This window comes from Lissotriton helveticus, chromosome 9, assembly GCF_964261635.1.
Source record: "Lissotriton helveticus chromosome 9, aLisHel1.1, whole genome shotgun sequence".
Lineage (NCBI taxonomy): Eukaryota > Metazoa > Chordata > Amphibia > Caudata > Salamandridae > Lissotriton > Lissotriton helveticus.
Genome location: NC_136070.1, coordinates 655,019,510 through 655,042,969, shown reverse-complemented (window position 1 = coordinate 655,042,969; position 23,460 = coordinate 655,019,510). Strand labels below are relative to the sequence as shown.

The 23,460-nt window shown below is 43.4% G+C and overlaps 1 protein-coding gene across 1 annotated transcript in view; it reads left to right on the top strand.

Moving 5' to 3' along the window:
* The first annotated feature begins 1,752 nt into the window (after positions 1–1,752).
* Positions 1,753–23,460, top strand: part of LOC144782909 (uncharacterized) — a 39,505-nt gene continuing 17,797 nt past the window's right edge. The window contains exons 1-3 of the mRNA XM_078662158.1: positions 1,753–1,844; positions 10,181–10,300; positions 11,326–11,424. Of these exons, the coding sequence (XP_078518284.1) occupies positions 1,791–1,844; positions 10,181–10,300; positions 11,326–11,424 (273 nt within the window). The 5' untranslated portion in view covers positions 1,753–1,790. The remainder of the gene's footprint in view (positions 1,845–10,180; positions 10,301–11,325; positions 11,425–23,460) is intronic.

Here is a 23,460-nt window from a genome sequence, read left to right as displayed (position 1 = left end):
TTTTAAAAAGTACATCATGAAAATATCATGGACATTAAGTTTATTTGTTGTTGTTGATGTTTGGGGAGTTTTTGATTTTAGCGTGACTTTATCATGAAGTTATGCTTTTATCGGATCTTACTAGGCATCTAATAACAACTATGATATGTCGTATAATACAGTTATATATTCTCTGTATTTTTTATAATTTTCGTGTACATCGGTTGTATGGATTATTTTGATGCCAGGTAGTGAATAAGCACTAGCCACTTTAGCATGTTGGATTATGCAACTAATTATGTATAAGTTCTGATGGTCATTCTGTCCTCAACAGCTGCTAGTTCTTTCCCGTGTTAGATTCCCCGGCTGGGGAATCTATTGTATTTTGCACATGGAGGTTATGCACTTTACACTTTGCACTTTATGCACACTTTAGCACTTTTTCTGATTTTAACCAGTGATGAAACACATGCGATTTTTTCGATTGTTGAAATGGACTGTTTATCAATAGATATGTACATGGTTTTGAGTACCCGTGATGTCTATGACAATTTATCAAAGTATTTGTACTGGTATAATGTATATTTTCATAATATTATTTAGCTATACAATGGTCAGAATCATGTGGTTTCTCTATGAGAATTGACATTTGGCGTATATAAAATAGTATTTGAACTGTTAGAATTAATTGCCATTAGTTTTAAGCATATAGGTCAAAAACACCATGTTTCGAAATAGTCTGTCTACTATGTTTATCATGTCAGATAACGTAGTCACGAGGTACAGAATTAAGTGCTATGATTGGTGAATTGCCATTTTTTAAACTTGTTTGGTGTGTAATGGCAAATACTCTTTAATTCCGGTGAACAAGGCGACAGGGTCGCCGAAACGCGTCCGGTCTATGGCACTTCCGCTGCACTTATCAAAGAAAAGAAAATAAAGAGACACTGTATACGCTACCTGAGGTTGTTGTCCGTTTTTCTCCGTGAGGGTGCTGCAGTCAGCAGTATCCTTTGGAGCGGTTGTTCATATATATATGTATGTATATATATATACCTTTTGTGTTTCTCCTTTCATTTAGACATTCAAGTGGGTATGATCTGGTAAACCAAGCTGCTTTACACTCCTTCAAGACTTAGCCTAAAGGCTGCTCTCCATAGCTACCACTAGGATAGCTTTCAATAACGTTTGTCTTAACCTGCCATCAATAAGGGTTGCTTGGACTGTTGCAAGGTGCCCACTATAACTAGTGGACAGCATATGTCAGACCAACTTCTCACACTTCTGAGATGCAATTTTCTTTTCCTTGAGTTCAGTCTTCACCCTTGTTAAAATTAAATTTACATTTGGCCCCCATGCTGGTGATCGAAGAGTCTATATGTTTGCATTCTGCTCCTAAGTATGTGATATTGTTGCACAGTCTCCATCTGCTTTCTATCTGGATTGCTGCACTGTTGCTCTTTCCACAGTAATTTGTTGGCAGCAGGCTTTTGTTTCGTGTGTTTCTTTGTAAATCATGGACACTGTAAAGGTCTCCTTGTTACTTCTGACCACTGATTTCACACCATACTAGTTAAGCGTTGCTGTATGTGTTCTCTGGTTCTTCTGCCATCATAATATTTCGTCATTACTGAAGTTGTTGTTAGCCGTAGTTTGTTCACTCATCTTCTCAAAGTCAATGCACCCAGACGTCAGCTGTAGATACTGCATTTAAGTATATATTACTGCGTTAAAGTTTCTTTCTGTTTTCTTTGCAGTTTCTGGGGTCTATCCTGAAGCAAGTCCCATACAGAGAGTGGCACGTCTCATTAATGGAGGAGTTCAGCTTTCAGATTCCTAGTTTCGTCCATCATGAGAATGAGGAGGTTAGTGCTATCAAAGGTCAGCATTGAACCACTGGGGAAGTCAATTTAACACAAAGGCAGAGAAGGATAGAACTGTGTATTCCAATTGCAAAGTGATTGGTAAAGTTAATTTTTTTACTATGGGTACACAGGACTGGAATAGACCAGTCGGAAAAATAAGGTATGGTTCTCCCACTCCCTGTAAAAGCCGACCTACTAAGAATCAGATGGAGATGCACTCCATGAGGTAATTCATCTCCACCTGGCTCATTAGGAGCCACCACATGTCAGGGTTATACTCATTGCCCCAATGGATCTCCGTCAGCTAAAAGGTACTCTTCATGTTAGAGCCACTCTACATTCAATGGGCCTGAGGTCATATTCATGCAAAAAGCAGTTTAGGTATTGTTCCTATCAAAAAGCAAAGAAGAAAGACAGGCAAACAAAGAAGGGGGAATCCTAAGGATTATTTCCATGAGGATGTCATGCATCATAGTGCGCGTTCTGTTGTTAGGGTCAGCGCTGCAATGCCCCGTGGGCCAAACAAAGTGCCTGTGTGTGGGCATTTTGAATGTGAGTTTGGAGTGAATGTGTGCAGTGAAGTGAAGGGAGACTAAAACTGTCTCAGAGATACCAAACTTGACTTTAATGTAATGGTTCCCTTGGAAGGATTAAAAAAACATAATTTGATAGGGGCTACTACAGTGGTGTGATGTACCCAAGTAGCCTAAATCTGTGAGTATGGCCAGGTTGACATCTTTGGCCCCAAACAGCCTAAAAAGATCCACAACACTTCTTCAGGACCCAAATAAATGGGGAAACCCTTCCCTACACCTAAGAAGTGATATGCACTGTAGGTATTCCCTCAGAAGAAAATACCTGTTTTAAAATGTTTAAAATTGATTTTCCAACCTAGACAATAAATTATGAAAATAAAGAAAACACACAGTAAACAAATGTTTTGTATGTATGGTCCAATACACCACCAGAATCGCTTTTCCAGCTCACTGTATCATAGTGTCTTCAAAGGTAGACATGTACATGCTATTGTTGGCGCTGATCAGTCGCCACAACCTGAAAGATGTGAAAAAAACAAGCTAGTGCACACAATATAAAAAAACAAGCAAGTAGACATACGTGTAATGTGTATTTGGAGTGATTGTTCTCAGGTGTGGTGTGTACGGCCCCGGGAAGGAGGGATGACCAAATGGCCAATGAGGAGAGGAGGGGCAAGCCTGAGCAAATAGGAGCGAGTCCCCTCGTATGCTAGTGCAACAAAAGTATCATCCCTCAGTGGCGGCCGTCTCAGAATGTGTAGTGGTCAAATGCTGGCCAGCCCAAAGACACCATGGTTTTATAAATGGGGCATCTAAGCAGTAAAATAGGACAGTTGAATGTTTTCTTAATGGAGAGTGACGGTAAGAGAAAAGCATGGTGCACTGGCATATATAGTGACGGAGAGCAAGTCAGGTGCACATAACAGCTAGCCATCCCTCATGGTGGAATCTAGGCCTATTGGTGTCTGTGTTCATGTTGGAAATATGGTCCTCTTCATGTAAAAAGTAACATGGATGACCAAGTGGTCTATTTCCAATGGATTAGAGTTCTTTGGGAGCGCTATTGGGCAAAAGGCTAATGAGGAGAAGAGATAAGAGAAGGGGTACGCTGGTACGCTAGAGCCAATACGAGCAAGCACCTCGATTGCTGGTGTAACGGAAGTATCATCCCTCAGTGGCAGCCATCCTGGAGTGTGTAGCGGTCAGATGGAGGATGGCCCAAAGTCATCAATGGTATTAGTAAGGGGCAATCTAAAACATCTGACACACAGTAAAATGTTTTCTTATTGGAGGGTACTGCCTCATTGGTATCAACAGAAACATTCATGCTAATGAAGAAGAGACCCATGCCAAGTCGTAAAATACTTATCATAAGCACTGCTTAGTGTGGTGTGAGAGACTCCATAACAGGGCATTTCATATGTGACATGGTGTCAGTGGAGATATGGTAGATCATATTGCATGTATGAAGAGAATGTCAGTATATCCATGGTAAGGGAGTATCTGATTTTGCAGGGGACTGACTGGGGAATTACACCTCGCACCAGCCAAAGGTTTTAATTTTTCAGACATTTGCTGTTGGTGGAGAGGCAGAAAATCCACTGTTGCTCTCTTCTGAAAAGGTTAACCAGGCCCCATGAGTTAGTTGCTTCAAAATTGTCCACCGGCGGTCATCTGGAGAGTAATTAGAGTCGCAAAAGTGATTTGACATTTTTGTAGTGCTGTGTCTGCAGTGGATGTTGCGCCAGTGCTCCATTATTCTTGGTTTGATGGTGCATGGGGTCATTCTCACGTAATGAAGGCCACACGGGCAAGTGATCAGGTAGATGCCGTTTTTTTGTATTGCAGTTAGTGTCATTTTTTTGTATCCAGGTGAACTGGGGACCCAACTTGACCTCTTTGGAATGTTTATAAGAGGGGATAGTAGCTTGTGAAAGGCGGTGAGACCCACAAGGTGTTCTACATGAAAGACTGTTGAATGCGGGGCCTGGTGTGTACCAAGAGGTCCTTCAGGATCTGGGTACACTTAAAAGCAAATTGTGGCCGTGGAATCTCAAGTGACCCAGTGAATAAAATTCCTCAATGTTTCATTATGGTGCGTTTGATCCGATTGGAGTTGGGGGTGAAGATAAGGACACTAGTAAGGACATTTTCAGTGGGTCTTGTGTTGGTCTCTAAAAAAGTAATTGTTTTGTGTACTTTTCTCAGCTCCTTTGATAACTCTGGATGCGTAGTACCAGGAGGACAGACTCCTACTAAGTGTTTTGGCTTGAGCGATATAATCTTTCAAAAAGCTGCAATTTCTCCGGACACAAAGAAACTGCCCATATGGCAAGTTCTCCTATAAGGCTTTTGGATGGTGACTATTAAATAACAGAAGACTGTTGCTATCAGTGATATTTTTATATGTCTTAGTGCATAGTTTCCCCACCTTAATGGAGATTAGTAAATCCAGGAATGGTATCTGCCTTGTTGAGGCAGACTGGGTGAATCTCAGGTATGGGTTAAGAGTACTGATCCAGCATCCAAATTCCTGGCATGTGGTGTTATCACCTTTCTAGAAGACCAGAATAATATCTATGTATCGTCACCATGTTAGAATGTTGGCATTGAAGGGATTCATGTCAGTAAAGATGTGTTGTTCTTCAAAATGGGCCATGTATAGACAGACCAGGCTTGGGGCAAGTGTGCTGCACATTAATGTACCTTGTATCTGATGATAGATCCAGGTATTGAATTTAAAAAAGGTATTATTCTACGCTATCGTGGCACAGTCAATGATAAAGTCGATCAGCACTGCTGTTGTCCAAGTTCGTGCTCTGAGGCAGGCCTCAATGACCACTATGGTGGCATCTTGGGGGATGTTGGTGTACAAGGCCTTTAAGTCTAAGGTCAAAAGGAGGTTGATTTCCTGTTGATCATTGGTGTCAGCAATCAGGTTCAATATGTCCCTTGTCCTAGAGACCAGTGGTATAAGGTAGTGGTCGCAGAACTTACTCAAAGGTTTCAATAGAGATCCAATGCCGTAGACGATTGGCCTTCCTGTAGGGGGGCTGTTTTCCTTGTGTATTGTGGGCAATACGTAAAAGTAGCGGATCCTTGGTAAGGTATTCACCAGGAACACTGCTTCATGTTTAGCGATTCAATCTTGTGCCTCCCCCATCATGACCATGGATTGAATTTGTTTTATCAAGGTCTCAGTTGGATCTGAGCTCATTGAGCGGTAGTATCTCCCATTCGCTAGGTGGTGTAGGCCTTCTTGGTTGTAATCAGTGATGTCAATCACAACAATCGCTCTGCCCTTGTCTGCTGATTTGATCACGATCAAAGAATCTTCAGTCAAGGCTTTAACTGATCTGCGTTTTTCTGGATGACAAATTGTTGAAGAACCTAGGAGCTCTTATTTGTGCAGTCTTCTTCAATATGGCTTTTTCAAAGGTGAGGACCTCACTGGGTGTCATGGCTGAAGGTAGGTGTAGTCCTGAGTCCCAACTGTCAGGGGTTTTTCTGTCCTGAAAACAAATCCTGAAGGCGAACTTGCGGAAGACCTGGTGACTTTTGCTTATGAGACGGAATTGGTCTTCCAAAGAGGTGGGCACGAATACAAGGCCTCTGCGTAGTACTGCAATCTCGTCTTCGGTCAGAGCCATCTTTGAGAGGTTAATGACAAGTATTCCTTGGCCGACTGACTCCTGGTCTGCATCTTGGTTTCTTGCTGTTTCCAGTGCACTTGTGTGTTGCCTCCTCTTCTTCTTCCTCTGCTCCCACCCAAAAAAGGTTGGGGAAAGGGGTATTGGAAGAAGGGCTGCAGTGGTTGGGAGGGGACATCTGGAATCCAGGGTACCACATTTGTCGGTGTGCTGAAAATGGGTGTATTGGATATTCATACATGGATGGTGGGGAACCCTTAACCCATCGGTTCTCATTGCTACCCCAACTGTCATTACTCAAAATGCCGTTTGAAAAATGATGTGTCCTGAGAGACGTGATAGAACCTTCGTCTGAAGAGAGCTTATGCTGTGCTGCAGGAGGTAATCCTTGTGCTCATTCATCTGGGCATTGATCGCTGAGAGCTGTGAATTGAATGCTGAGATACTGAACCCAGCTTTCAGTGCAATCCCTGTAATGTTGATTTTGATGATGAGTGCCTCAGAAAGGAATTTGGCCATGTTGATGATAAGAATGAGCCAGTAATGTGTGCATTTCATGCAATTTGTGACCATTCTCATCTTGAACACCATATCATCAAGAAACAGGTGTGGTGCTGCAGTCACTAAGAACCCGTTGGGTGCTATATTGGCTCTAAGGTACACTGAAGATGTCCTTACTTGTGTGACCACCTTCACCTCCAACTCCGAACAGATCAAATGCACTATTATGTAACTTGGGGTATTTTATGCACAGGGTCCCCATTAAATTCCACAGCCACAATTCACTTTTAAGTTTACCCAGAGCAACCTGAAGGACCCCCTGGTATACATGAGACCCCATGTTCAACAGTCCCACATGCAGAAAACCTTGTGGGCCTTACCACCTGTCACAAGACAATATCCCTGTGGGATCTGCTGGGTATGCCCACTCACTAAACATTCCAAAGAGGTCAAATTGAGCCCCCAATTCACCTGGATACAGGCGATACAAAAAAACTGTTTTTACCTGATCACCTGCGGGTGTGGCCTTCTTTACGTGGGAATGAACATGAGGGCTATCAAAGCAAGAATATTAGAGCACCCGGGCAATATCTGCTGCAGGTGCAGCACTACAAAAATGTGCAATAACTTTTGTGACTCAAACCACTCTCCAGATGACCTCCAGTGGACGATTTTAGAAGCAACAAGCTCATGGAGCTCTGGTAACCTTTTCAGAAAGGAGCTACAGTAGATTTTCTGCCTCTACACCAACAGCAAAGGTGCGAACGATGAAATCCTTTGGTGCCAGGTGTAGTTCCCCAGTCAGTCCCCTGCGACATCAGACACTCCCTTACCATGGAAGCATTAATATTCGCTTCATACATGGCATCTCATTAACATATCACCACTAACACCATGTCACATATGGGACGCCCTGCTATGGAGTCTCACACACCACACTAAGACGTGCTTATGATGAGCATTTTGCGAATGGGCCTCTTCTTCATTAACACAAATTTTTCTGTTGATACCAATGAGGCAGTACCCCCCCATGAAAACGTTAACTGCTTAACCGCGGCGCGAATTCCGCTGCAGTGCGGCGGTTTTAATCAGTGGGCGGGGCTGCTTCAGCCAACGGACATGCACAGCACTATGGAGGTAGTGCTCGCGATGGCCGTTGGCTGGCGGGAGCACTAAAGGGGTTAAAATGTCTCAGTCTACTGTTTATGACACTGCTGTTCTAATAACATTGATGACTTTGGGCATTTGACTGCCACACACTCCAAGATAGCTGCCACTGAGGGATGATAATTTCACTACACCAGCATGTGAGGATTCGCTCCTATTGGCTTGAGCATACCCCTTCTCTTCTCCTCATTAGCCATAGGCCCAATAGTGCTATCCAAGCATCCTAATATATTGGGAATAGACCACTTGGTCGCCCCATGTTACTTTTTAATGAATAGGCCTATATATGCAACATGTACGTACATGTCAATTTACTTAGATTTCGCCATGAGGGATGGCTAGTGGTTATCTGCACCAGGCTTTCTCTCCGTCACTATTTATCTGAGAGCAATTAGGTGCACCATAGTTTTCTACTACTGTCACTGTCCATTAAGAAAACATTCAACTGTCTCATTTTACTGCTAAGCTGCTGCCTTTCAAAAAACCATTGTTGACTTTGGGCTGGCCTGCATTTGACCACTACACATTCCGAGATGGCCACCACTGAGGGATGATACCTATGTTACACCAGCATGTGAGGGGCTTGCTCCTATTGGATCAATATCGCCCCTCCTCTCCTGTCCTCATTGGCCATTTTGTCATCCCTCCTTCCTGTAGCTACACGCACCCCACCTGAGATCAAGCACTTCAATACCCGCACCTTAAAAGGCAGGTCTTCTCCTCTGCTGAGTCTCTATCCAGGAGACCGGAGGAAGGTAGGTCTCTGGCACTCTCTTTCGCAGAAACCACATGAGTATGATTGCTTCTCTAGAAAACTCTCAGCTTTTCCTTTTCTTTTCACCCTAAGGTCATTTGGGTCCCCTTGATTTACTGTTTCTTTATGCTGAGTATCATTGCTCTTACCACAATTAGCAGCTAAGTTCTACCCTCTGCTTCTGACCTACGGGGCATCATAGATTGATCCAAAGGATAAGACACGCCATTCACACCTGAGGACAACTAATCACTTATGATACACTGTGTAACACCAACACAGATTGGCTTTATGTTGTCTGTTAGACCAATGTCTACTTGCCTGTTCTGTTATATTTGATGTATCAGTGTGGAATGTATGTTATTATCCCGCTGTCTTTTTAACGGAAATCACAACGCAGTTGTTACAACAACCGTGTTGTAATTCTGCATACCATTACTCCGCAAGTCGGAACAATGACTTGCGGAGGGGGGGCGCTGGATGTTGGAATAGTATAATTTACTATTAAAACTCCAGTCTGGGCGGACAATAGGGAAGGTATTGGATAATAATCCCCTCCCCCCCCCCGGCAAGTCGTTGTTCCGACTTGCGGAGTAATGGTATGCGGAATCATAACGCGGTCGTTCTAACAACCGCATTGTGATTCCCTGCTGGGAAAAAGATTTGTGATAAATGCGGTTTACCATCAGCGTGTGCTTCACTTCTTTCACGTTGTGGTAACTGATCAGCGCCAACAATAGCATGAGCATATCTACCTTAGGAGACACTATGATACACTGTGCTGGAAAAGGGATCCTGGTCTGGTGACGCGTTGGACCATACTTTCAAAACATTTGTTTACTGTGTTTTCTCTATTTTCTCATTCATTTTCTAGGTTGGATGATCAATTTTAAACTTTTTGAACAAGGTATTTTCTTACAGGGGAATACCTACACTGCATATTACGTCTTAAGTGTGGGGTAGGTTTATTCCCCTTTTCTTTTAGACCCTGAGGAAGTAGCGGAGATCTATTTTGGGCAATCAGTCGTTAAACATGCCAACCTGACCACACTCACAGGATACATCATTGTCCCTGTAGTAGCCTCTACCAAATTATGTTTTTTTAATCCTGCCAGGAGAACCATCACATTAGTTCGGTGTGTCTTAGACAGCTTTAGTGTCCCTTTATTTCAATATACACATTCACTCCACCCCATACATTCAAAACGCCCTCACTCTGGCGCTTCTCATCAGACGGCAAAAAAATAAAAGGTCTCTGCTAAAGCGACCCTTTGTGGAGCCTTACAAGGAGCAAGTCCGATGATGATAGATTACATCCTCATGGTTGTGTGAGGGTACCAAGAAATATTTTTTAGGATTCCTGCTTCTTTGCCTTCTTTTTTTTTCTTCTTCACTTTCTAGAAGAAAAGTACCTCCACTGCTTTTTTGCATTAGCACTTTCTGAGCCTAGGTACAGGACCTTTATTGGCTCCCACCCCCTCCCCCTTTTTGTTGTTTTGAGTCATATTCATGGCCATGTACGAATCTTTACAATGTCCATAAGATATAACATAACATTACATAATAAACATTTCTCTCAACTCATTAAAAGCAATTTCAAAGTGAGAGATGACATGTGTAGAGTTTAATCAAAGATGAATGCTCCTCTATAAGTAAGACTCTCATAGAGTGGGCAGAAGTTGCTGCTTATTCTGAACTCGGACTGTCTTTAATTCACTCCCATATTAGGGTTTTATTTTCCGGTGCATTGGTAAGTGCCTCGCCGCCTGTGATGATAATGCGCTGATCTTACACTTCCTTCGAAGCATGTTCTTATCTGCCCGGTTCATCTTAACTCCTAACCATTCAGTAAGTACCAAGTGTATTTCTTACAATAATCATAGATCTATTCCCCTGAGATAAAATGTCCCCCTGTACGACCAGAACAGACACATGTTGAGAAGGAAGTCATAAAGGACTGAGGAGCATCTGGGTACATTGTTCAGGTTTGTAACTTCATTACCGGAGCTTGATGGTAAATTAATGATGACCATGAAACCTTCCTCACTCAGCACTTCCTCTCATCCTAAAGTGTGATATCTACTCCATGGATAGCCAAATCATATCAGACTGAAAACCCTCCACAGAGTAGATGAGGACTAAGTTAGCAGAAACTGGACAAATAATTCCTTTGATCAGGGGACCACTGATGCATTTCATCAGGGATAGTTAGGCGCCTCTTTAGGTGATATCTCCTGATAGATGCAAGTGATTGAATAAGATTAGCCAAGTTTAATCAATATAGCAGATAAAGCGGAGGAAGGTCTAAAGCTACGTAAAAGCTTTGAAATGATTCTCTCAGAGAGACCTACAAAAAAGACAACAAAGCTGTCTGTTTCTACCTATTGTCAGGGGGGGGGGGTTCTCAAGGATTGAAAGGCAAAACCGAATCTTGTGTAATCCCTGGACAGTAGACTTGAGGAAGAAAGGAGAAGCCCTCCTGCTAAAGAAATCTCACTCCTTCGTCACAAAGAAGGCTTGTGAACTGAACTTTCCTTGCAGTGCCTTTATGTGAACACTAGAGAGAGAACCTAGTGACGGAGCACAGATAATGACTGAACTCTAATCTTCTTATCCAAAGATGCTTCTTCAGTCCCATGGTAAAAACACTCCAGCATATTTGTATAAGAGTATCCTTAAATCATGCTTTCCGGGCACTGAATATATTTGCTTTAGTAGTGGAGAATCATTCGCCAATGCCAGTTGTAAACACTGAAGGTCCAATCAAGAACCCCATCTTTAGCTTTTCTTTCTAATATGGAAACTCTTGTCCTAAATATCTGTGTTTGGTTAATGTCTCCCTGAGGCTGTGAGTTGTCTTTCATTCTTTGCAGGATATAGTAATTGGCTTTCAAACATGTGCCAGAGCTCATGAATTCGAATGCCGTCAAGTACTTGAAGAGTTCAAGGGTTCCCTTTTAGCTACTGAGCGGGTAAGAACCATGCATCTCTTTCTGTGTCATATTTTGAACTTTTCCCAGCAGCAGCGGTTCACATTTGCAAAAGTGTATTTTAAAATTAGATAAAAGTTTACAAGGAAAAAAACAAAAATATGTCTAAAGATTTATGCGGTCTACAATACTGAAAACAAAAATTTATCAGATAGATGGCCAGTGCAGCCTCCCGTGCCTGATGTGTACATAACATTCGTTGAAAAAATATTGAAATTTGTATACATTTTTTATTTTGAAGGCACTTATGATACCAAATGCAACAACCTCTTAAATTCACCATTAATGACAAGTAATTCAACCTTCACATCCTCCTTTGGATTACTCATGACTTCAGAAGTGATAGAGCACAGACGGAAAGGCCGCTCTCCAAGACAACTCATATTTAGGAATGTGGTTGTTCAATACAAGACCGGGTCTAAGACCTGGCCCTGGACTCAAGGGTGGTGGGGTGCTCAGGACCAAACGTCAGGCATGGGTAAAGGCTGGCAGAATACAGAATACAGCTACATTGAGGAATGGGACAGGGATGAGAATGTATTCAATAGCACACAGCTTACTGTGTTCAAAACTGCTGCTGAAATAGTGACTGGTCCTGGGCAGGAGGCAATTGTTACTGACCCTGGTGTGTTTAGTTACAGGATTACCAGTCCTCTCTTTTGGCAAGGTGGCGGGGCCTTCATAAGGTCAACGTGAACAACCCACCCTGACAAATGGCAGTGTATTGCAGTGTGATTGCATTATAGGGGCTGAGAGCAGAGTTCTGATAGCATCCAATGCTATGTTGGCTAAAATACTGCTTCCAAGTTATTAAAATCAAATCGGAGCGCTCAGTCAGATCTCATTGGAAGCAATACTGCCTATAAGACCCGGCATTGAGATCTTAGATGGGACTAAGAGGGGCTGCAAGCAAGACAGGAAAAGTTGGGGAATAAGCTGCAGAGGGCTGCATTCTTCTCTGCAGGTTTGGTCCTCACCCAGCAGAAACACTTGGTTTACTTGTGTACTTTCTTTCTGGTCTCCTCCTTTGACTTTGTACACCTGTTCATGTTTAACAGCGTGAACACTGTAATAATAATGAACTACGTTTTCATTTATAGGTCTTGGAGCTGTATTTTTGTCATTTCATAGCATTGCCACATGTCTCGAAGATACCATTTAAAAAAAATTAATAACCCAGGCACAAATAAATATCACGTAGGCCCAGGGGTTTAAGTGGGCTGGGTCTTGCTGGTGCACCAGCTGTTCTAAAAAGCATGTGCGGGGACGGCTCCTTATCAGGCTCTTTATTTGCCCACACCCTCTGGGCAGAAACCTCAGTTTTGTCTGACTCCTGTTTTCCCTGGAATGTCTGCTCTGACCCCGCTGCTTGAAGAACTAATGTTCATTGCTGCTGGGAAGCGTGGCTCTTCTTCCAGTGCAGCACACTGTGCAGAACAGCAAGGCACTTTCTAATACAATGCAGAGTACATCATTACAGTGTTCACGACAAATGACGTTAACTTTCATTGTCCTCTACTAGAGAAGGTTTCTACCCTTCATACGCTTGTATACTTTTACAGTCAAGGCAACTATGATACTTACATGCTGTTGTTACACAAAAGGACATATTCCCCAGCCAGGGCAATTCAAGGCCACGTTAAGCTGTTCTCTGTTTTTTAATCTGTCAGTTTATATAGAGCGAACTTTGTCCGGGGGCATTAAAGCACTTTACATGTAAACAATACGTTTTGCAGGAAGAAATGCTTTGAGTGTGTAATCACACAGGGAAGCCTCTTGGAGTAGCTGTGCTCCTTACAAATTCAAAATAATAACAATAATAATTGGAACATGCATTTTGTTACACACCAATGTTGCTAAAAAGAAGTTGCCCTGAAAAAATAGTTATGAGGGAAAGGCAAGGAATTTACTTGAATATCCTTCTTTAAAAACAGGAAAAAACAGGAGAGGGCCTATTTAAACTAACCTTTGTAAATCCACCCTTTAAGAGAGAAAAGACTTAAAAGGAAACAAATTATTTGAAAAGGACCAAGCATGTTTACCCTCAGATATAGCCAACAGAAAAACATACCATTGACAAAGCCGACAGCCCTGGCTTGTTGTATATGCAATGTAACTTGCTGTAGTATATATCTGGATGCAATGACAGAAGCACCAAAATATCAGTGGGGCGGCACACTATGCAAAAGCACATATTTTTAGCTTAAGTGTCTTAAACCACGTGCTTATTTATATCTGCCCCACCTATTTGGGAGACCCACCTGTGTTTTCATCCCACATAGGCCCTTCGTTGCAGGCCAGGGTGTATTTCACAAAGCATGCTCCGAACAGTAACTTGCTACATTCCATTTTTTTTCTTTCTGAGCATGATGAACTGGCAACTGTGGTAAATGTTTCTGTATGTGGTAATTCAGAATTATTCAAAGCTGGGAGAAGCATAGTGATATTGTGTTGGATATTTGCATAATGCACCCTGGCAGCTGGGGTTGTTGCAAATTGCTTAGGGGCTTTGTTTCAATTATTTTGTGGCTAATCTTGTGAATTGTTCTCTGATTCTAACTCCTGTGGCCTTGCACCCCCCACACTCCAGTGGAACTGAAAGTGCAAGCGATTAATTGTCCCTGGCCACCGCCCAATCTGCAGGTAGGGCCTTTCAGTGCATAACGTGGCGCACACTGAATCAGCCTCTCACTCCGTGTGCCCCCTGTTCAATAAAATGTGAACATCTGCAATTTTTCTTAGAAAGTAAATGTGGGTGAAAAGGTTGGAATGTGTATGGAAATGAGTGGCAAACCCAACTGTACCACACTATAAAAATTTTGGCAAAAGTGGAAGTCATTTTACAATCATTATCTCATCTGAAGAAACCTTCTACATATGTTTCTTTTCTTAAATGGGATTATACTGTAATTGAATGTACAGGTGATTTTCCTAAGATTACCTTTGTACACGTGTGCTGCTTTCGTGGGCATTGTCCCATGGGCATGATGACATGTTGCACATGTATTAGCACTTATAATTTCTGCATCTACAATTTTGTCCACTGCCCCTATATCGTTGCCAAAGCACACGCAGCCATTTTCTTTAATGGGCATACTGCTACCACCAATTCATAAACCACAATATCTGCTTGGTCGCTCTAGCTTGCTCTCTGCCTCACTCTGAGAACACGGAAGAGAACACATGTGCGCTAGCAAAGGCAAAGCATTGTAGCGCTATTCAAGTATCTCAAATTGAGACGTACTGCATCTAGTATATGGGCTTACGCCTGCCCATAAGGTTCCCATTTGCTGCCACCATCGTCGCTCTTCAATTTTTGTCCACATAAATCTACTGCATACCATGCCACATATCTCCACTACACAACTTCATACCACGCCACACAATTCTGCAACAAAGAATTCCAATCTACCACATCTCTCACTTGTACTATCATCAGCCCTGTCACCTCTCCCCTATACACCCACTGCCCCCACATCTCTCCCTCACACTCATGGTACTCCCTCTCATCTCAATCCCACCGCCCCTTTCATCCCTCCCTCATATTCCCTATCTCCTCTCTATACTGCCTGCTCACACAGGCTACCTTCCTGTACCACCTCACGCTCTGCCCTGGTCCAACTCTCGCCTCCCCATATGGGCCCCTTTTACTCGTACCTCCATCTCTCTCTGTCTCTTACTTTCTCTCACCCTTCTCTCTCGCTCCCTCACACTCTATTCTTGCCTCTCTCATATGGTTCAATTCATGTCTTCCAGCACAGTTTCTTTCCTGGCCTTTTAAAAAATTTCCATCCCTCAAACCCACGCTGTCCTCCTCTTCTTTGGGTGTGTTCTGCGTACACATGTGCTCCCTCTTTATGCATCTGTGGCTTGCTCTCCCCTTCTTTCTCACACTCTCTTTCTGCTCTTAAATCTCAAATTCATCTTCACTTTGTGCACAAACTACCTATTCCTGTGTATCCTCCTTTCTATCTATTCTGTGCAGCTCTCACCCTTCCTATTCACCATGCCACATAATTCCACCATAGAAATACACCATACAATTCCATCCCACACAATTCAACGACTAACAATTTCAATACAACCCACATAATACATCTCAACACCACACACATCCACTACACTCCAAACCAAGACACATAGGTAAAAGATTTTGTCATTTACAATGTCAATAGCTCTAACTCTCGCAAAACGAAGACCTATTGTATTGCAAATGTTTGTTAAATTATCCAAGCCAATAACTGCGCAGGTCTATGCTTATTGACTGAGGGGTATGACAGGGGTGATGAAGATGCTCAGTGGCTAACAAAAGCAAGGCAATGAAATGCTCAGACTATATGCATAGCTTAGAAAAATGCACCAGCACCAAAAAGTAGGTGCCTACCTTAACCAATAGCTGTCGATCCAGAAACATGTAATATGATTCTCTAAGAATACGTCAGCCACAACAGCAGTCCCAGCTCTTTTTTGGTAACCTTTTCAGATTGCATTGGTATTGCATGTATGTATGCAGAGATATTTCTATAATCTGAACATCAGAAATATTGGAGCATTGATGGATGGGCCAGCCCATCAAATAATGTACTCCATTTGGACAGGGCAGTGTAGGCATGTACTCCACTGACCTGGCAGACATACAGCCCACCATATTGAGGGATTTCTGCCAGCCTGAAAATTCCATACTAGTTTGTAGGACTGGAGTCAATAACATCAAAAGTTGTGGTAAAATCCAGCTCGCACAACTGCAGGTCCGGGTTTGACTGTGAAGTGAACAGATTAGTGGCGTTTCATTGCTGCATTTCACCCTGATTCGAGAGCAGCTATTGCACAAGAGACAATTCTTGTTGATTTGTCTTGTAGCTGGATAGTAATTTCTTTCTTTAAAAAAATCTTTTGATTGAATTTTTAACAACGTAACACTGCATTGTCATCCACCCCATGCTCCCCTTGCACAACAACCCTTTTAGTTAAAGAATACCATGGAGTAGACCCCACTTAAGTCAACTGCGACCAGTCCGGTAAACTATGGCGGGATCTGTGCTCCAGACAACTGTGTGCTTTCCCCAAGAACTTCCTATGGGTTGTCTACTCTGGGTATTTTTTGCTACTCTTTCCACAGTCCCCAGAGTCTATCATACTTTTGTGAGCATCCTCTGGACCTATACACTGCTTCCTTAACTAAAGAGCAATAATCTATCCCTCTTAGCCGGTTTGAGATTGGGGAGGCCTCATGGATCCCCAATGGCCCGCTATGTGATGTTTAGCCAAAACACAACCTATCCCAGCCATCATTTTTTGCCCCCTGACCCATCCCATCCGTGGAATACTTCCATGATTCCCAATATGGGGTTGCATTCTATCAGAAATCAACATACCATTTCTAGGTTGGAGAAAAGCAGGTTCAAATACACCTGAATGACCCGGCATTCCTATACCACATGCATAAGAGAACCTCTGGCCTGTGCGCAATTGAGACATTCAGGGCTGCTGTCGCTCCCCATCCTCCACATCATGTCAGGGGTGTAATACATTCTTGGAAAGTATTTAACCTGGTCTAATCTAAAGCAAGGCAATATTTCTAATTCTCCAGTTGCCATTGTTTGCCTCAATCCATTTGTTATAATCCAAGGGCCGCAGGTCTGATTCCTGCAATTTGTTTAGCAGGTCTGGATGTTTATCACCAGAGTTCTGTATAAGCAAGATCTGTCCTTCCTACCAATAGCTGACATCATGAGTCAGATTTCTTATGGGCTGTACTCTGTGAGAGCTGATATGTGTGCATTGTGCCTGACCGCCAATTGGTAATTTTGATTATGCATCATTAATTAAAACTGTTACATACACATAGCATAAGGGATTAAATAGGATTGACTGTGTTAAATAGCAAGTTTAAAATGAAGGTTAAAAGGGCCTTATTTGGCCAATTATGTCCATTTAGTGATTCTTTGGGTTAAAATCGAATGAAAGGTGCTCTGTCCTCCATTTGTACTTTCCCGTGCCGATGTTGTTTTGCCTGAAAGGGAATCTTGCATAGATTTGCATATAAATAAGTCTTGTGCGGAGTGCCGCTATGCAGACTAGGCTTATGAAATTCGTGGGACCAAGTGTCTCCTATGATGGTCTTTCCGCTAAGCAGTCCTTTGTTGCGTGTTGGCTGTATTGTAATGCTTACTGGGGTTGTGCAATGTGCCGGGCTAGAATGGTTCTAACTTCAGTATCTTCTTTGAAATATTGAGAAATTTTGTAAATCAACAGGTCAATTGTATGTTGACAGATATGAAACAAATCAGCACTGCCTGTCTGCAGGAACAGATACCGTATAGATTAAAAAGAGGTAGCTAGAGTAGATGTTATTCTTGTACTAGGCTTTTGCAGTTGCAAATTATATGCACAAGATCTTCCTTTCCGAGGCTACATAGTTGACATTTGTTGTCTCTGGGTTTCCTCTTCCTTGGTGGAAGGTGTGGTAAGATCGGCATTATACCCATCCTCTATTGTAAACATTTCTCTTTCAGATGGATAGTGAATTCATAACTAAAATATTTTGGTAGTTTGGCTTCTACATATTTGTTTAGTACGTATCAGGCATGTACTCTCTTCGCAAGTGCAGGCTTAGCTTCTTCCATTGACAGTGCTTTGATGGTCTTGTTAACCACTTCCTTGAAGCTGGTGTGGGACACTGATGTTGCCCATAGGTTTTCCAGCCCAAGGGAATCTCTAAGATACATTCCCACGGGTAAGTTCTTTCTTAGTGATAGTTCAACCCAAAGTTGCCAGTTCAGTGTATCTTGCTCTGCCCCTGTGATCTTGTGCCAGCATTTTATAAATGCACCCCTTCTGGCCAGTAAATGCTTCTGTAACCCAAACTCTATCCTTATTTGGGCAGGGGAGGTGTATTTCGGGAGGCTGAAGATTGTTCTAAATGAGCTGGTGATTATTTTTCCACAGTAGTGGTATCTCTTCCTCTCATGGCCTCGCTCCTGTATATTATAGTTGGCAGGAGTTTGACTTGGATAATCTCTAATAGAGTGATCAGAGAGGGCCCGGCAATCACTTTTTTTAAAGTTTTCTTGGTGAAGGATATTGTATTACCTTTTTGTTTCAGTGTTTCCATATTAGGGTTGAAGGAGCCTTTGTTATCTAGTAGAACAACCAAGTATTTGTATTCCTTTGCTGATTCTAGTTGGTGTGTGTCTAGAAGCCTAACTGGCGCATGTCAGCGCTGTAAGAAAGAACTGGGATATGTGTAAATCGTATTAAGCTTTGAGTGGATCATAGAACTTCATATGGTGTGTCTGCCAGACATCTCCAAATTTAGGGATCCCCAACTTATCTCAGGGCCCTGGACCCATACCGTTTTCTATAGCCATGTACTAATCCACAGTGGCTTATTCCTAGTGGGCACCCTCCACTATCCGACCTACTGCAGTGCCTCTTGCCAGCTAATCACAGGAATGGCTGAAATAGCCGGGTGAGTGGGCAGGGGGGACTCCCATTCAGCAAAAACCCTGGGTCCTGCCCGGTTAAGAGAGTCCGCTCGAATCTCGTAGCTGGGTCCCTCCGATCCCCAAAGATCCACTCATTAATCGCAAGCAGGTGGACCGACTAATAATACAGTCTGATGTCTACTGCCCCTAGTGTGCCATCATAAGGGGATTGTATGCACTTCTTATGGGAGATTCACAGTGTGATCCTCCCTACTTGTAGCTATTGATGTTGGCCAGTAGGGTTGTAAAGAATGGGTACAGATTTTGTGGGGCTAGTGTTGCAAAACTTGTAACAGCTATGGCAAGGCCACTATTTTTAAGAGGGCTATACGCCCCATAATGATCGGGTGAGGGAGCTCCATCTTGCCATATATCCCTTAAATTTGCAAGTCAAAGGGGTGATTATCCTGTCCCAGCGTTCCTGTGTGTCTCTTGATATGCGCATGCTCTATTGTTAGACAATTGGTTTCTGATTGGCAAAAGTATGCACCCTGTCCAAGCAGAAGCCATAATCTTGGTCAGGGTAAGCTAGAGCCACACTTAAAGATAACTTGTGCTTACCCTCTGGTGAGGCTTATCTAAAGAGGCAATGTGTAAAGTATTTGTGCAACACACACACAGTAACACAATGAATACACCATAAAAAGACTCCAAACAGGTTGAGAAAAAGCAGGTTATCATATTATAAAGAAAATAAGACCAAAAAGACAAAAATCCAATGTACAGACTTTGAGATATTGAATTTTAAAGGCATAAATGCAGTAAAGTGCTTAGAAGCAAGTACTGCTAAAAAGGTTACTTTAAGTCGTGCTGGACCAGGTCGAAGTCAAATATCAGGCTGACCACATGGAAGAGCAGGCCAGCTAAAGAATCCACGCAGGACCTAGTGAACAAAGCACCTTTCCTGATCGCATACAGTGAGATGTGTCGATCCTCGCCATATAGTGAAGGCGATGTGTCAGCTCCGAAGACAGGTGCTGGAGTCATGAGGTGTCGAACAATTTGTCGCATCGGATTCTACCACGCAGTCGAGGGGATGCATCAATCTCACCAAGCAGCAGTGGCGGTGTACTCTGTCTGATGCATCGATCTCTGAAGGCAAAGTGCTGGTTCCAATGTGATGTGCTCATTTTACTTGCGCAACCGGATCGATGCACCCGTTCTGATATACACAGACAGAAGATGCATCAAATTCCGTGCAGCAAGTATCTGGGCCACATCCAGTGAGTTCAGGCGCAGGAGTAGGGGTAGAAACTTTGATATCCCTGAGTCTCAAGCAAGCGGAGGCTCGCCTTGGAGTTCACTTGTAGGGAAGGTAGAGTCAGGCTCTCCTTCTGCAGAGTCAAAGAGCAGCAGACAGCAGGGAAACACAAGAGAAAAGCAAACCTTCCAAGCCTGCAGTCCAAAGATGAGTTATTTAAACAGCACAACAGTCCTTGTAACAAAGATTCAAGTTCAAGATCCATAAGTGCCTAATTTTTTTTAGGGGGGGGGGTCAGAAACCCAGTACTTATACCCAAAAGTGCCTTTGTTGTGGCTTGAGATGACTTCAAGGCAGCTCTCTTAAATGCACATGTTCCCCTTACAAGCCAGACCTGTCTGCCAGGCTATCTGTGGGGGGTAATCAGTCCTTTGTGTGGGGACAGGATACTACCTATTCAAGTGAAGTCTTAACCTCTCCATTCCATCCAGCCCAGGCAAGGCCATCAGAATGCAGATGTATGTAGATGGGTACTCAAACCCACCTATCCTCCCTGTGTTGTGGCTGTCTGGAGGGAATGCACAAAGTATAGCTGTCCGCCACCCCAGACATGCATTAGAGACGGGCTGTCAGGCACACAAAGCAGTAAGTGCAGAGAAATGTCCACTTTCTAAAAGTGGAATTTCTAAAATAGTAATGGTAAATTAAACCTCACCAGTAAGAAAGGTTTATCACTACCATTCCAAACATATGAAACAGGAAACAGCTACTCCTCTCTGATCAGGAATTATAGCTTAAAAAGTGTATTAAGGAATTCCTGAAGCTAATCTATGAGAGGAGTAGGCCTCACAGTAGAGAAAAATGAAATATGCTTTTTGTCACTACCAGGATATGCAAACTATAAAGTAAATGTCCTACCTTTCGCTTACATACCACCCTGCCCTAAGCCTACCTAAGGCCTACCTTAGGAGTGACTTATATGCAATAAAATGGAAGTTTAAGGCTTGGAAAGTAGTTTTAAATGCCAAGTTGAAGTGGCAGTAAACTGCCCACAAAGGCACTGCAGTGGCAGGCCGAGATTGGTTAGACAGGCTTCTTCTGTTGGTGGGACAATCATGGCTGCAGCACACTAGCGGCAGTAAATTTACAGAGGCTGGGTATGTGGTATACCACCTTACAAGGGACTTACAAGTAAATTTAATAGGTCAATTAAGTATACACTAATTGCATACATGTTTAGGGAAGAAGCACATGCCCTTTAGCACTGATTAGCAGTGGTAAAGTGCTCAAAGTCCTATGGCCAACAAAAGATTCAGCAAAATGTGCAGCCAAAACGATTGAGGTAAGACCACCATAAGACTGACAAATCTAACACCAAGTATTTAAAAACTCCAGCTTGCCGGGGAGTCTGGAAGTAAATCTGGAGGAGAACCCACCATAGGGTTTATGGCTGATTCCCCCAGTTCACCCTCAGGCCTGACACTTCTTTGCAGATTTTTAGAATATAAATTAGCTTCTGATAGATTCATCTGCCGTGTGGATTCCTCACCTTGTGAATATCCCCTTGCGTCAGCAACATTCGGAAATTCTTTTTGTAGCCTCGCGCCGACGTGGACTAGGACGTCATAGAGACACGACCTCGCTCGCGACTCCGCTGACGTCACCGACGCCTACAATAGGCCCACGCCGGCGTGATGACATCAGTTTCCTTTTTTCCGCGTCGTCGACGCTAACGGTTTCGGGATACTCTGTAGCTTATAGTATATTGTTACTTTATTTCCTCGATTCTCCATTCTCTGAACTTTTTGCTCGATTGTCATGTCGACAAAGAAAACAGGGTTTAAACCTTGTAGAGAGTGTGGGAAGATGATGTCCGTTACGGACCCTCTCCAAGACTGCATCTGGTGCTTGAGTTCGGATCACGACGTTGACGAGTGTTCATCATGTCAGAAGATGAATCTGAAGGCTCTTCGAGAAAGAGAATCGAAACTTCTTGTGGCTAAGCTAAAGGCGAGTAAAGTTAAAAGATCCTCGAAGCACTCTAAGAGATCGAAGTCGAGATCCAGGTCGAGATCTCGAGAGGTGTCGGCCTCGAAGTCTTCGTCTGATCACGCTTCCGGTTCTCGTAAGAAGCATAAGAAAAGGAGGCATGAATCCCGTCATAATTCAGGTGATAAGTCTGGTTCTAGATCGAAATCTCCCAAGAGGATGAAATCGAAGGTAATTCCTCCGCAAGTGTCGGATCAAGAAGGTGAGGCTTCGCCTTCGGAGTCGATGGTCCATTCTCCGACTCCAGTTCCGGATCCGACTCCGGCTCCGTCTCCGACTCCGTCTCCGGCTCCAGGTGACACCGATGGAGTTCCTATTGAGGAGGGAACTTCGAATCCTGTTGTGGAAACAGATTCTAACCTACCTCGAGATCAGCCTGAACATCCACCATTCCCGACTCCAAGTCAGGACCCCTCTGCGTTTTTGAACGCAATGTATCGTGTGTTCTCAAGATCGTGGTACCCCTCTGGAGCACCTTCGGGTCCCATGGGTCCTATGGCTTTTAATTTGGGTGTTCCTCACTCATATGCTCCGGCACCTTTCATGCCGTATATGCCAGCCCTGACCCCGCTGTGGCAGTACCAAGCTCCACCGAGGTCGACGCCGGTATCGACGCCGGCTCGGCCGAAGTCGACGACTCCGGCTCCGACGTCGCCAGCTCCTAACAAATCTATGGAACAATCTTCCAAGCCCTCGGATTCGATTCCGAAGTCGGCTCCGACGCCGTCGGATTCGGTGCGGGATTCGACGGCACTTCGAGTTAAAATGAGGTCTCGAAGAGAAGCTCAACGTCTTCTTGATGAACAGAGAATTGGTGATTCTTCTTCTGAAGTGGAGGAAGGTGAGCTGGAGGGGAGTTATTTTGAGGACCTAGCGGAAGCAAGTGGTCTCGAATTTTCCCCAGAGTGGTCTTTACCTTCAGGACCTGATGCACCCTCCAGAGATGTTCAACCTTATCATGTTGTCATGAAGAAGGCAGCAGGACTTTTGGGTTTGACTTTGCCTACTGTCGAATTTAAGTCAAACTTACTGACTGAGGTCCTTCATTCTCCGAATTCGGCAGTGGAACCTTTACTGCCATTTAATGATGCTTTAAAGGATCCCATTATGGAGGTATGGAAGAAACCTTTTTCTGCTCCTGCAGTGTCAAAAAATGTGGCTAGGAGATATAGAGTGGCTCCTGAGGATCCTGCTTTCTTGTCTTCTCATCCTTCTCCTGAGAGTTTGGTAATTCAGGCCGCTTGTTCTAAAAAGTCAGTTGGTGCTTTTCCGCAGGTGCCT